Source organism: Taudactylus pleione, unplaced genomic scaffold (genome assembly GCF_031769625.1).
Source record: "Taudactylus pleione unplaced genomic scaffold, aTauple2 ptg000270l, whole genome shotgun sequence".
NCBI lineage: Eukaryota > Metazoa > Chordata > Amphibia > Anura > Myobatrachidae > Taudactylus > Taudactylus pleione.
In genome coordinates this window covers 9,367,974-9,383,601 of record NW_028284672.1, presented here as the reverse complement: position 1 = coordinate 9,383,601, position 15,628 = coordinate 9,367,974, and the positions used below count along the sequence as shown (strand labels likewise).

The 15,628-nt window shown below is 46.0% G+C and overlaps 1 protein-coding gene across 1 annotated transcript in view; it reads left to right on the top strand.

Annotated features, from left to right (window-relative positions):
• The window catches only part of FDXACB1 (ferredoxin-fold anticodon binding domain containing 1), a 22,191-nt gene extending 6,563 nt beyond the window's left edge, over nucleotides 1-15,628 (top strand). The window contains exons 2-6 of the mRNA XM_088481367.1: nucleotides 7,944-8,129; nucleotides 9,107-9,263; nucleotides 10,764-10,967; nucleotides 11,426-11,584; nucleotides 13,001-15,628. Coding sequence (XP_088337493.1) covers nucleotides 7,944-8,129; nucleotides 9,107-9,263; nucleotides 10,764-10,967; nucleotides 11,426-11,584; nucleotides 13,001-14,174 — 1,880 coding nt within the window. The 3' untranslated portion in view covers nucleotides 14,175-15,628. The remainder of the gene's footprint in view (nucleotides 1-7,943; nucleotides 8,130-9,106; nucleotides 9,264-10,763; nucleotides 10,968-11,425; nucleotides 11,585-13,000) is intronic.

Genomic DNA, 15,628 nt, shown 5'->3' with positions numbered 1-15,628 from the left:
CCTTTTTTTCTCTCTCTCTCTCTCTCCTTTTTTTCTCTCTCTCTCTCTCCTTTTTTTCTCTCTCTCTCTCTCTCTCTCCTTTTTTTCTCTCTCTCTCCTTTTTTTCTCTCTCTCTCCTTTTTTTCTCTCTCTCTCCTTTTTTTCTCTCTCTCTCCTTTTTTTCTCTCTCTCTCCTTTTTTTCTCTCTCTCTCCTTTTTTTCTCTCTCTCTCCTTTTTTTCTCTCTCTCTCCTTTTTTTCTCTCTGTTTAAATCAACCAGGAGAGTGTCTGAATTGGGGGCGTTCTCATGTGGCTCCCTCTTCTGGAGGGCATCATGTCAGGGTGTGAGTTGCTCTCGCCCTGTGTTTCTTCTTAGTGGTTTTTAGGTTCCATATTATTCTGGAACTTATGGTACGGCCATTCAGTCCCCAGTCCTCTCGGCTGGTGTGGCCTCATTGACTGTGGTCCGGCCTCTTTGGCTTTATGTGATCCGTTCAAGTTCCTTATGGTAATCGGACTCCTTATTGGTGGTCTGCGGTTTCTGGTTTTCACAGGAAATGATGGCCGGCCTATAATGAAATGTTGGCTGGATGGCCTCGTATGTCTTCCTCAGGGGCCTACCCATGGGTGGGCATTTCTGTCATTGAGGCTTGTTTTTTCTCGGGCCATGTAACCCTCATGAGCGGCTCGTTGTGGCGCCTCGGCTGTTTTGCCTTAGTAGGTGTCCACGTGCTCTTCTGTCCATACCTTTTTAAGGTTCTAGGCATTGGTTTCCTTTGCCTCTCAGGATGCTTCCTTTTTGGCGACGGATTCTCCTCTCAGCACAGGAGCGTCCCCACCCTTGGTTGAACTGCTTTGGGACATCCCCAAGGTCAACCCTGTGGACCCCCTATGGACCCTGAAGTAGAAAACAAGAGATATGGTAAGAACTTACCTTTGTTATCTCTGTTTCTACGAAGTCCATAGGGTCCACAGGGCGCCCGCCCTGACGCACCTGGCTTCATATGGGCTGTGTTACTGGTCACCGGTTTCCCGTCTCATTTTCTGTGAGTATGGTTCTAGAGTGTTCCAGTTTTCTCTCTCTTTTTCTCTCCTCCGGCCTTTGGCTACTTACAAACTGAGGTGCCTCTGGCTTGGGGGTGGGGTTATAGGGAGAGTGGACCCAGTGCATCCTGGGAGCTAAAAGCTTTAACTGCGTGGTGCCCGGATTTGGTTCCCAACCTATACCCCAAGGTGAACCCTATGGACTTCGTAGAAACAGAGATAACAAAGGTAAGTTCTTACCATATCTCTTGTTTTTTCTGAGCGATGAAAGACAAGAGATATCCCTTGAAAATTCCGTTGGCTGTGTTGAACGATATCTGTCATGTACATGACAGATCTTGGCAAATGATGAACGATGTCGCATGACATCATTCAGGGAGTGGATTTTTTTCTCTGTAGCTGCTGCTAATATCTTTCGTCGTTTACTGCATATAAACTGCCAGATATTCGCGATAATTGACCAACATGTTGGAGAGATGATAGATGCGATTTATCGGCTGCGGGAGTGCGCCTCTGTCATCGTTCAGGGCCTATCCATAGCAGATAAATTGAACGATATATCGCTTAATTTATCTGCTAATGGATAGGCCCCTTTAGCAGCCAACAGTTGTGTTCTGGATTCCCAGAACAGTGGCAAATGCAGGATTTTTAGAAGGGGTTTCCAAATGCTTGTCCACGAAGAGGGCATAATCAGCAATTAACCAGCTATAATATACATCATACGAAGTATAATGTATGTAATAATTCTGACATATACAGGACCAACAATCACATTATTCCATTATATGCGTATGTAGGGCCATCCTGCCTGAGCTGAATCTTTTTATTTCAGATGTGGGCTCCATTCCAGATAATTTCAGCAAGTTCGGGAATCTGGGGGGGCAGCAAAAGAACCTTGCACTGCCCTGGACATATATGTACAGATTGGTCTCTTTATGTATTGGCTAGTTAATTATTATACAGTATTACTAATTAACCCTATCGATGGTCTATATCAGTGCACCCCTAACAGTGCATGTTTTCCAGATCCCCTAGTTGGTGCACAGGTGTATTTATTACTGGCTCAGACATTTTAAAAGATCAACAGGTGGTGCTAATTATTTAATTTGTGACACTGAGGGGATTTTAAGAAAAAATACAACTTTAGTATTAAATGCTATTTCTATTGTGGTCATCATGGTGTGGGCTTGGAAGGGGGGTTTCCAGGCAACCGGAGTAGTTGAGTATCAGCGCTGATAGTGCAGGATTTGATTTTCTGTGCATTGTATGTGACTGTGCTAGCGCTGCTGCCTGTACTTTTAATTTCTTCTGTCAGCCTTTTCACTGTCCCTGATCTTTCTGCTAAAGACCTTGCGGTGCGGTGCTTGCAGGGTGGTCTCTCGCTATACTAACGAGTATTTGTCTGAGAGTGACTTTCATGTCCAGCTTCAGTGTACTACCTGTAAAGTACCTATAGCGGAGGGGCTATGCCGGCAGTGTTTTTTATTGGCGCAGCCAATTACGGTCACAGCACCGGTACAGGAGCCGCCCTGGGCTTGTTTTCGCTAAGGCGCTTACAACCTTGGTGGGCCAGTTAGCTCCGCAGCCCGCGTTCTCACAGATGGGATTGTCCCAGCAATCAGTGGTGTCGTCACCCATGCAGGGTTTCCCGAGGCAATTGATGGTACCCCACAGTCTCCCTATTTCCCCTCCTCAGGTCTCTCATGAGCCTGCGTGGGTTAATTCCCTGACTAGTTCTGTACAGCACTTGTTGGATGTGTTACAAGGGGAGTCTGTGTTGCGGCCACATAAGCGGCCGGTGGCGTCTCTGTCTGCTCCTTATGAGGATGACGAAGTGACGTCTGATGAGGGGGAGATTCTGGATATTTCCGACCAGAAACCTCTCCGTACTAAGGAGGCGGACGCTAGGTCAAATGTGTATATTCCTGGACTTATTCGGGCAGTCCGCACAGCTTTGGTGATTGAGGACGAAGATCCTCCGGTGTCCAAATCTAAATATGCCTTTTTTAAGGATATTAAGGGTGAGGCCACAGTGTTTCCTCTTTCGGGTCAGTTGGTGGACCATTTAGAGGAGGCGTGGAAACAGCGTTTGGCGGTGGCTTATCTGTTTGCGGATAATTATTTTTCTAAGTGGGAATCCCCTCCACAGGTGGATTCTCATGTGACACGCCTAGTCCGTAGTGCCACATTTCCCATGCCCTCCATGTCTTCCCTGAAGGATGCTACGGACCGTAAGGTGGAGATCTGCCTAAAGTCTGTTTATTCCCTTGCGGGGGTGGGGGGGGGGCACTTATATCAATGAAGCGGCCCTGGATATCAGTACCCTGGCATCTCGGATTTCTTCGGCAGCTGTAACAGCTCGTTGCACCTTATGGTTACGATCTTGGAAGGCGGACGCTAATTCCAAAAAGGGCTTGGAAGCTTTGCCTTTTAATGGAGAAGTCCTATTTGGTCCGGACCTGGACAAAATTGTAGCCACACTGGCGGCAGCCAAATCTGCATGTCTCCCGTCTGCTGCAGTTCCTTCCAGTTCAGGTACGTCGTCCTTTCGGCCTTATAGGGCCCAGGGTAGGCCTAAAGCACAGTCCTTTCCCCGACAGGCTGGCCCCAAAAAATCGGCCAAGCCCCGGAAGCAGGCCTGGAGTACCAGACGTCCGGCCCCTAAGCCAGATGACAAGCCTGCGGCCTGACGGTCCTGGCCTCCCTTAGGGGGATCCCGAAGTGGGAGGCCGCCTGCTGCAATTCGCCCGGTGTTGGTCAGTCACCACGACAGACACTTGGCTTCTCGAGGTGGTTTCTCATGGGTACGCCCTCTCCTTTCGGCACAGGCCCCCATCTCGATTCTTCACCACGGGTCTTCCATCAGACCGGAACAAAGCCTTGGAACTGCGGAAGGTTTTGCACACTATGCTCCAGGCTGGAGTTATAGTGCCTGTTCCATTCTCCCAGAAGGGCCAGGGTTTCTATTCCAATCTGTTTTTGGTGCAGAAACCCAATGGGTCGTATCGTCTGATCCTCAACCTCAAAGCACTCAACAAATCTTTGCGGGGGCCAAAGTTTCGGATGGAGACCCTACGGTCCATCATTCTGGTGTCGTTGGACATACAGGACGCTTACCTGCATGTCCCTATTCTTTTATGCCATCAACAGTTCCTCAGGTTTGCAATCCGCAACGCCACTTTCAGTTCCGGGCGTTACCTTTTGGGCTGGCGACAGCACCACGTGTTTTCACCAAGGTGATGGCGGTCATGGCAGCTTCCCTGCGGCTGCAGGGAGTCCGCATGTTACCATACTTGGACGACCTTCTCTTGGTGGCAGGATCTCCAGAGCTCCTTCTATGCCACTTGGACCTGACCATTGCGGTACTGCAACGGCACGGCTGGTTGATAAACTGGCAGAAGTCCACCCTGATCCCGTCTCAGCGGATTCTGCATCTCGGAGCCTTATTGGACTCCGGACAGCAAAGGATCTTTGTGACGGAGGAAAAGATCTCTGCCTTGCAGTTGAGGGTGCGCCGTTGTCTGCAGAACCCCCGGGTGTCTCTGCACTCGGCAATGAGGTTACTGGGCTCCATGGTGTCAGTATTCGACATGGTGGAATATGCCCAGTTTCACTCCAGACCTCTGCAGCACCTGATGTTGTCCAAATGGAATGGACTGCCTCAGAGTCTACGGTCCCAGACGATGGTACTCACGCCGGAGGTTCGCCTGTCCCTAGCCTGGTGGTTGCAGACGACCCATCTCAACAAGGGTCGTCCGTTCTGGGTGGCGAATTGGGTCCTGTTGACAACGGACGCCAGTCTTCGGGGCTGGGGAGCAGTCACGGGTCCACACTTGTTCCAGGGCAGGTGGACTCGGGCGGAAATGGAGCTTCCGATAAATATCTTGGAGCTCCGCGCAGTGTTCTATGCTCTCCAGCAGGCACATCAGGTTCTCCAAGGTCACCCGGTGCAGGTTCAGCCGGACAACGCTACCACCGTGTCCTACATAAATCTGCAAGGAGGAACCCGAAGTCGGGCGGCTCTCGTAGAGGTCCCGAATCCTGGTTTGGGCGGAGCGCAATCTCCCGGCCATATCAGTGGTATTCATCCCGGGAGTCCTCAACTGGGAGGCCGACTTTCTCAGTCGCCAGGACGTTCATCCGGGGGAATGGTCTCTGCATCAGGACGTCTTTCAACTGCTGGTGGACAGGTGGGGTCTTCCAGAGATCGACCTCATGGTGTCACGGCACAACAACAAGTTGCCGGTGTACGGGTCTCGCACAAGAGATGAAAAGGCGTCTCTGGTGGATGCTCTGTCCGTCCGGTGGACGTTCCAGTTTGCTTATCTGTTTCCTCCGTTTTCCCTTCTTCCTCGGGTAATCCGGAAATTCAAACAGGAAGGGGGAACGCTCCTGTTGATAGCTCCCGCGTGGCCCCGGAGGCACTGGTTCTCAGACCTCCAGGGACTGTCCGTGGACATTCCTCTGCGGTTGCCGTTACGACCGGACCTTCTGTCACAGGGTCCTTGTCTTCACCCGGACCTGACTCGGCTGTCTTTGACGGCGTGGCTGTTGAGACGGCCATGTTAAGGTCCAGGGGGTTTTCCAGCTCTGTAGTACGAACTATGCTAAGGGCTCGGAAACCGTCTTCAGCAAGAATATACCATCGTGTGTGGCATACGTTCTTTCAGTGGTGTCGACCGAGAGGTTATGCACCTCGGGAATTTCGTCTGTCTAGAGTGCTAGCCTTCCTGCAAGCGGGACTAGACCATGGGCTTCGCCTTGCTTCTTTGAAGGTGCAGGTTTCTGCCCTGTCTGTCTGTTTCCATCGTAGGATTGCTACAATCCCTGATGTGCGCACCCTTATGCAAGGTGTTCTGGGAATCCAGCCACCATTTGTTCCATCGGTGGCGCCTTGGGATTTGGCTGTGGTCCTGAGGGCTCTCCAGGGACCGCCGTTTGAACCACTGGGCTCAGTGGATCTTAAATGGCTGACAGCCAAAACAGTTTTCCTGGCCATCGCTTCGGCCAGACGTGTTTCTGATTTAGGGGCTCTCTTGTAGACCCCCTTTCTTGATTTTTCATGGGAACAGGGCAGTGCTGCGCACTCGTCCTGATTTTCTTCCCAAAGTTGTTTCCCGTTTTCATATCAACGAGGAAATTGTTGTGCTGGCTTTTAACTCACCTGGCCTTTCAGTGGGTGAGGCCACTTTGGTTGTTGTGCGGGCCTTAAGGATCTATGTTGACCGCACTTCTTCGTTTAGGAAGTCTGACGCCTTGATTGTCCTCTATGGCTTCCTTAAAAAGGGTTGGCCTGCTTCAAAGCAAACTTTGGCAGCTTGGATCCGTATGGCAATTTCAGAAGCTTATCTTCATGAAGGCCTGCCGGTTCCACCTTCTGTGAGGGCTCATTCCACTAGGTCTGTGGGTCCTTCGTGGGCAGCTCGACGTGGTGCCTCTGCAGCCCAGATCTGCAAGGCGGCCACGTGGTCCTCTGTCCATACCTTTTGTGAGGTATTACGCGTTTGACACCTTTGCCTCTCAGGATGCTTCCTTCGGGCGGCGGATTCTCCTTTCTGCACAGGAGCGTCCCCACCCTTAAAGGATACTGCTTTGGGACATCCCCAAGGTATCCTGTGGATACCCTATGGACCCTGAAGTAGAAAATAAGAGTTATGGTAAGAACTTACCTTTGTTATCTCTATTTCTACGAAGTCCATAGGGTTCCACAGGACTCCCGCCCTGTCGCACCTGTGCTGCAGATGGGCTTTGCTCTGGTCACCGGTTTTTCCGTCTCCTTCTAGTGAGAATGTGATTCTTGTGTGTGTCCAGATCTTTTTTCTCTCTTCCTTCTCCTCCTCTGGCCTATGGCTTGGTACTTAACTGAGATGCCTTGGCTCGGGGGCGGGGTATAGGAGGGGGACCCTAGTGCATCCTGGGAGGCTGAAAACTTAACTCTATGGTGCCCAATGCCTGACGTCATCACCTATACCCCAAGGTATCCTGTGGAACCCTATGGACTTCGTAGAAATAGAGATAACAAAGGTAAGTTCTTACCATATCTCATATTTTTTCATGAGTGCCTGGCTCCCAGAGTGTTACATTGGAGTCTGATATGTAGGTTTATTTCAGTTTTCACTCATGTTTATAAATCTGCAGCCAAAATCTTAGCTTGTATTTAAATGCCTTTTTCCCTTTGATATTTTAAGGGTATTTTTATAATAATTACTTCAACCTTGTTCTTGAATTGATTGTTATGGGTGTAACTAGGTATTTGAAGGCCCCATAGCAAAAGTTTGTAAGAGCCCCTATGTACCATCCAAAGGTGAAAAATGTATATAAGACATGTAATAGGGCCCATACACCTAAACGACCAGCATAAGATCAGATGAATGATTTGTTTTCCCTACGATTCTCCCGGAGCTCCCTGGCAGTCCCTGCAGCATGTTTGTTGTTTTTCTAGCACAGGATCGGTCGTAAGATCGATCCTTTGTCTCACAGGCTCATCACAGGCTCATCAGGGAAACAGTAATTGAAATGACTTGAAATGCCACACGATGGATCGCATGAACAAAATAAACGGCTTGATCCTCATACAATGGAATACGACGGGCAAGATGTGCTGCACATATGATCAGAGGAGACGACTGTATGAACAGCGAGAGCGCGCATCGTATCATTTCATAGTAAAAATACACACGTTTCTTACAAGTTCGATCGTACGGCGAGTCGAAAATGGTGTAATCGTGCCGAAATCGCGTAGGTGTATGCGGGCCTTTGACAAGGAAGATGGGCACCACCTTAGCTCTGGGCCCCATAGCAGCTGCACCTATGGTAGCTACGCTCATGGATTGTGTATTGTTTAATATGAAGCGCCTGTAATAGTTACTGTAATGTTATGTATTTTCTAATCTCCTACAATTCCTGCATTCCCTGCACAGGTCAAGCTACTGTGGGGAAGACCCTTACTATATTGTTGGTAGGAGAGGGGAACTTTTCTTTTTCTGTATCCCTCTGTGACGCCAGCCAGGGGAAGGATTGCATTGTAGCCACCTGCTATGAGACAGAAGATACTATATCTAAGCAGCCTATTGCCTGGGGTAATGTACAGTATCTTCGAAACAAAGGTAAAGTAAGCAGTGTAAACATAAATACTTTGGATTTGTTTTGTTACAATGTACTCATAACATTAGCAGTCAAGTAAAGCCCCGTTATTCTACCTTTTATTACATCTACCATACATGTAATCCACCCATAACATACACATTAAACACACTTAGTATTCACATATAATAACACATAAACTGCACATCTTACAAACATATTGCAGTATAGTCCATATACATTAATCACATAAACTTTACATATAGTCAGTCACATATACAGCATATGAATCGGCAATCAGTTATTACTAATACTTATTTGCATACAAAGCAAATACAAATACTGATGACTTGATCATCTATGACCCCTTATTACACAGCTATCGCACACAGGGCCTGATTCAGACCCGCTCGCAAGCGCTATGCGCTCGCGAGCGGGTCGATGTTTGGCCACTGCGCATGCGCACGCCGGAGCCGGCTCTGACGTGCGCGAGACCTGGCTAGCGACAGGCGCCCGGTCGCTCTGGATCTTGCACCAAAAGGGGGCGGCTGTCAATGTTGATCGACAACTCGCCCCGTTTTGGAGGCAGGCAGGGGGGGTGGCTGGCCAAACGGAGGCGTTCCCATCGGTACGCCTGTCGTTTGGGGGGCGGCCCCACTGACATCACGAGTGATGTCAGTGGTGAGCTTCCGGCTCTATTAAGAGCCAGAAGCTCATTGGGACTTGCGGGACGAGACCCTATCACAAGGTCTCGTCGCAAGCCCCGATGGTCGAGACCATCACCTGGCCACTCGCAATAGCTGTGATAGTCTAAGCGAGCGCCCAGGAGGCCACACCACAAAAAAAAAAAAACGCCCTGATTCAGAGCGAGCGCTCTTTCAGAGCGTCCGGCTCTGAATCAGGCCCACAGAACACATACTGTAATACAGCTGATACAAGTGTTGGAATGAGACCGTGGACCTCTAATCTTGCCGTGTCATGATCTTTTGGATTGCTGTAGGAGCTGTGGTGCACTTTGGCGTGGATGCTACAAGGCTGAAAGACTGTGATTTTCTCAGCAATCAAAGTTATGACAGAATTATATTCAACTTCCCACACTGCGGCAGGAAGGCTGGAGTGAAGAAGAACAGGGATCTGCTTTCCAACTTTTTTCACAGGTAAGTTAGTAGTTCTGGAGGCAGATGATGATATATTTTAATTCTAAGCAAAGCAAACCCAATGACCAATTCTGTAACCGTCTGTTGTACCACATATGCTATAACCTTTCAATCTTACTGCTGTCCTCAAAAAAATGGTTTTGCAATACAGTATTTTACAAGAACGAAGTCTGTTTTTTTTATGTGAGATATGAGAATCTTTGTTTGTGGGCACTATAGGATTCTCCAGAGGTGCCCCATGAACTTATTGTTTTGTGACTCCGAGGGCTGGATAGGGAAATTAACTAGCGGATACAGGGCCTAAGCGATGAACGCTAATGTAATCGCAGTTGCAATTTTGAACGGTTTGCAATTGTGAAAAATGTGCGAATATTTCCAAAGCTTACCCGAGCATAGGGACACCTGTGTATATCCATACGACGTCACGCACCTGTTCAAACATCGGTAACATTGACGCAGATCAGGCAGCCATGTAGCATATGCGGCAAGTCTGACCTGTCTTAAACACAGCGTCTTTCCTGGCACGCAGAGAGATCTCATGCTGTGAAGGAGATCGCAATTTATGCACGCCAATGAAATGCAAATTAAAGGTCAGACACACCTGCATTTTGCCTAGCCACCCCCCGTTACCACCCCCAAACGCTGACTACCTGTCACTCACATTGCACTTGAATCTTCCATGTGAGCATAATTGCAAAACAAATGCTGCACGTGCAATGGCACAGAATTGCTCGATCTGTCTAAATATTTTGTCTCTGCTTACATTTCTAAATCAGACCCACAGTTCATTTACACCAGTTCTTGTTAGGATGCTGACTTTCATAAATAAGGTATTCCGTATGAGCATATCTGCACGAGCGGCTCACAATCAATCATATAAAATTTCTGTTGCTGGTCCCTGTTTAAAAGCAGGGATTTGCAGCCATAGGGCACGATTCAATTGAGCGCGATGTGAATAGAGCAGGGAGATAGCTCCTGGAGCTATTCAATTCATTGCGATGTTAGGTCGGAGAAGGCTCGTTATCGCGCCTTAAACAGGGTGTTTAGGCGCGATAACGGGCATTCCCCGACCTAACTTCCCGGGGCGAGGCTGTTTTCCAGGCGCGAAGGGCAGAAATCAGCCTCGCGCCGGGACTTTTGTCAGATTTCTTCTCTCATCCCCGGAGGGATGAGAGAAGAAATCATTAGTCGGACTTAGCAGCGCGGTGTATTGAATAGCTCCGGGAGCTAACTCCCGGCGCTATTCATATCGCGTTGAATAGAATCGTGCCCATAGAGGGGGTGTGTACAAACAACATTTTAAGTAATTGTCACCAGTTAAATAGTGACTGTCTATCTCTGTCCTCTGATCCGATGCCAATAATAGTTAAACTTAAAATCTAATATGCATTTTATTTAGATAATGAAAAAGTTGCAGACCATTGCATCCAGTTAGGTTTTTAAAGATCTTGTAAAATAAACCAAATACTTAGTGCATGTTGTTAATCATTTATATTCTAGCTGTTCAGGTGTTCTTGCTCAGAAAGGGGACATCCATGTGACATTATGTCAAGGACAAGGTGGGACTCCGGCTGATCATCCCAGGAGGGAATGGCACAACAGCTGGCAAGTGGTTGCAATGGCAGCAAAGGCAGGATTAATCCTGAGTGCAGTGGCCCCATTTGATTCAGATCAGTACTATGGTTACCAAAGCACCGGATACAGGTAAAGTTAGTTTTGTGCTTTCCCAAAGCAACCATCATCCCATTACTTCATTTCAATAAACTCGGTCTGCAAAACTAAATATTTTTGCATTTCCACATAATACTAAATGCATCCATTCTCCTCCTCTTTACTTTCGAATAAGGTACTTGTCCTGCCCTTTTGCTGACTCGGGCCTGTGACATTTGTGCCTCTCTGCAAAACCATGCTCCACAAACCCTATGCACTTGGGCAGAAAACGAATCGCTCTTGAAATGCATGATGTCATTAAATGGGTTTTTGCACTGCATTAACAACATAGCCTTTATATCTTTGAACACACAGATTTTTTTTTAATATACCACTTTCATTTGAAAGTGCATTTTTTTTGTTTTTGTTTTTTTTAAGGGAATTTTTGCCTTTTTGTGCCCTTTCCCCTGTATCTGGTTACATTGATTACTATTACCGTATATATAACACAGGAGCCAGGATAAATCGTTCCATGTGGGTGGCTCTTTGAACCACGTATTTACCAGAAGTCTACCACTGGAGAACATGGCAGCATTGAGTTTGATTGACTGGTTAACAACCTTCTCTACGTCTGTCCAGGATCCAGCATACAAGGACAGTATAACAGACAGGTGACTATATTCTCTGATTATAATTTGTCTTGTGGCATACAGGGTATTTAACCGATATAATAAAGACAAAATGTAATTAATCATGGCTACATTTCCTTTTTGTAGAACTGTATTTTTCCCTTTCTGTTCTAAAAATGTATTTAATAACAAGTTTAATTGCAAAAGTATCGGTGGCAACAGTCATTGTGCCTGATTCAGAGATGAACGCAATGGCGATTCCATACGCAGATCGAGCGATTGTTTACCTTTGCTAATGCTTATAAGCCGCACTGCGCTTGTGCTGCGATCTCATTGAGATAACAGACGTACATAGGAATACATTGCACAGTGATTGACAGGTTGTCAGTGTTTGGGGTGTGGTAACAGGGTGGTGGTCAGAAAAAAACGCAGGCCTGTCTGACCATTTAAAAGCCGTTACATGGGCGTGCATTAATTAGCCCTTGCGATCTTCTACGCAGCCTGAGAGCCCTCTGTGTGTGAGGACAGCTGCCGAGTCTGCGGCTGGTCAGACCTTCTGCAAGGGCAAGATGGGCGCTCGATGTGCGCCTATGTTACCGATATTTACACAGGTATGCGTCGTCATGGGCAGTGGGCGTCTTTATACTCTGGTGATTTTTGCAAATTTTACAATATTTGCACAGCTGCGATAGCATTAGCGTCCATCTCTGAATCGGGCCTATTGTTTGTCGGGCATCAAATATTCTTCAACTCCAGGAATGGCAAAGTATAGTGCTTTGGTATGAAATGATTGCAGTTTTATATACAGCTTGGTCTTTTCCACGCATACCAAAGTCCATCTATCACTGGAACATGCTTATGAAGACTGGTTACTTGTTACTGTCATAAGTAACATTGCAACAGCGTTTCCTTGCTACCCATAAGCTCCTTTATTCCTACTATGGTGTTGGTTTCCATACCTAGTCTGGATGCTCCATGTGGTACCAACGAGTCTTTGTAAGTAATTAGATGCATTAGACTGTTCAACTTAACAGAAGACTAACCGTTAACTCTTTTAGTAAAAAAACACATGTGAATAATGAAATATATGAAAGCGCTTACGTAATTGAAGGAGAACTCCATGCAGAGATGCCCCACTCTCTTCACTTAACTTTGAAACACCCTATCCTAAAAAGTAATTCTGGAGATAGTCACCTCTCATGGTGACTATTAATCTCCATTCTCACAGGTTATGGGTACAGGGAGGAGTGTTTTTTATATGATGTTCCTGTTTAAGGCGGTAGCTGGTCAGAACACCTATTGAGAATTGTAACTAGATAATAAAGAGCGCTGCAAGTTCTAGGCCCTAAATAGTCACTTTTTGCCAATGGCGAACATGAAAGAGGAGAAGCTTATTAGGATAAATCTGCATAAGGTTTGGTGACACTTGCTGACCTCTCTGTTACTTTTATCTTCTAGGGGTTTTCTTGAGGAAGAGTTATGTCATCCCATCGGTGTGCTGTATGAAGAGCTGGTAGCATCATTTAAACATAAGCTTCCAGTGAACATTTTAGAGGACACTTTCCCTCTCATTTGTGAGACCTGTAGTCTTTCATCTGTTTCTCAGTATTCAGTGACTAGTAACGATCTCTACTATGTGATAACTGATGAGGGCAAGATACCAGGTGGAAGCTTGGACCATATACAGGAGAAGCAGAAATGTGCAACCCAACAGCGCTTGGAACAAGTGCCCCACTCAGCCCATAATTCTAGCGACCAGCCCACCAGGTTCTATTACCTGAGGCCCTCACTGGCCTGTTTTATTGATGACATAATTCAGAAATCCAGCTTTACACCCAGCTGTCTATCTGTATTGAGTGGACGCGTTTTCAAAAAGTGTTTGATATCTTCATGGACCATGCCAGTGTACCATGAAGCACTTATGTTGTTGGGTTATCAGAGTGACACATTGACAGCCCAGTTCCAGCTGCTGATGGACACCATTGAGAGTGCTGTGGACTCTGTTGTGGCATCATTGTACAGCGGCATAACAGGATCTGTGAATGATGACTTAGAAAATACTAAAGACCATTTTAGGAAAAGCACCTTAATGTTTTATCCAAAAAGTGCAGAAGATTATGTTATTACTCTGTCACCAGCTGGCTGTGATCAAATTGTCGGAACAATGAAGGTACTTCCTCCGGGATCTCAACGCAGCAGCCTTGGTTTCCTTTTGGCAACTTTGAATGTAGACTTAACGGCCATGTGTCTATTGGGCATAGAAGACTGGCGAATGCTTTGGTCAGCCGACGAGCGATTCATACAACAGTACAATCAACGTCGGTTGAAACCCTTTCAAAGCTTTTCCCTCCACCCCCCGTATTATATGCATGATGTAAGTTTCTGGGTTGAGGGTGACTCTGTATTTGATGCTGTGGAATTTCACACCATAGTGCGAAGGTTCTCTATGGGAACCATTGTCCGTGTTCAGCTGCAGGACAAGTATGAGAATGTGAAAGCTGGTAAAACCGGTCTGTGTTACCGGATGACCTATCAGTCCTGTGATCGGGCTCTTAGTTATGAGTCGGCATTAGCAATACAGTTACTTTTACGGGATGAGCTGCAGAGGTGTTTACACGTTACTCTGAGGTAGACCTGCACATTTCCGTGGTGGAAGCTGACATGACTAGTGTGTAAACAGCTTGGAATAAGCGCTGCCAATGAAAACAAAGAAAGTTAATAATAAAGTACAGACTAAAAAGGTGGAGCCTGAATACCAATACAGCAGTCCTGTCCTGGGATGTAGTCATAACAACTGACCAAAGAGATATACACAGTATAACTATGTACATGGGCAATGTATCATCAAGTACTGATGTCTATTATTTAATAATACAGTACAAGGATCACCAGTTTGAGTAAATATTTCTATGTGCAAGGAAAAACAAATACTGTACAGTGATAGAAGTAACATTGCATAGGCAGTAGACGTTGCACACTGTATTTTTTTTTTACCTTGTATGATTTCTTATTTATATATATATATATATATATATATATATATATATATATATATATATAAATATATGGCACTCAGAGACTTCGGTGTCAAGTGTAAAAAAGACCCACTGCGGTGTAACTTTTACTGTGACATATAGGGTAATGTTTCGAGGACTGTATCCCCTTTATCAAGACAACATGACAGACATGTTGTTCTGATAAAGCTAGGAGGGCACCGGAGCCCAGTTACTTACATGGATGAGTGAGTGCCGGGTTTTACTGGATGGATGGATGTGTGTATGTATATGTATATTTACAAAGGGCAAACTAGTTTATGATCAATGTGTTTTGGATTAGTTCTCTTTCCAGTTTCTGTATTTCTAGTTCCCTGAAGAAAGTTATTAGAACTGAGGAGTCTGATATTCGCTAAATTAGCCTCATTTATTTTCTTGCTGCAAGTCCTGGAGTGTCACCTACGCAACATTCATATTATCTTTCTAGTTGATACTTACTGACTTCAAAAATTAAAAGGTTTACAGACTTTTCTGGCAACAAAAATGTCTATTGCAGAGGTTCCCAAACTCCGCCATTACAGTCCAGGTTTTAAGAATATCCATGCTTGAGCATAGGTGGCTTAATTAGTACTTCAGTCTGTTTAATTTAACCATCTGGACTTAAACATGGATATCCTAATAAACCTGGACTGTAATGGGGGAGTTTGGGTACCTGTGGTCTAATCTCTGCATGTCTGACTGATATGTATGAGGTATCTATGAATGTGTTATTGTACTATTGTCTAGGACGATCAGTGATCCCTAGTCAAATGTCATTTATGTTGCTTTGCCTGTGAGGGGAATGTAGATGTAGAGGAACATACCAGGATCACATAATATTGTATGATGTAATGAATGTGTATCACTTTGTGGAGTTGTATGGGGACAATACTGCAGTTCCCAATCCTGTAACTAGATGTAATGTTTGGAGAAAGAAACAACTAAAATGACTATAAGCATTTGCCTGTAAAAGTGATTGAGGTAACTGAATCAGAAGGTTACCATGCTACTCTAACTTAATTGTTGAAAAAAAGAGATTATCAAATAACCAATA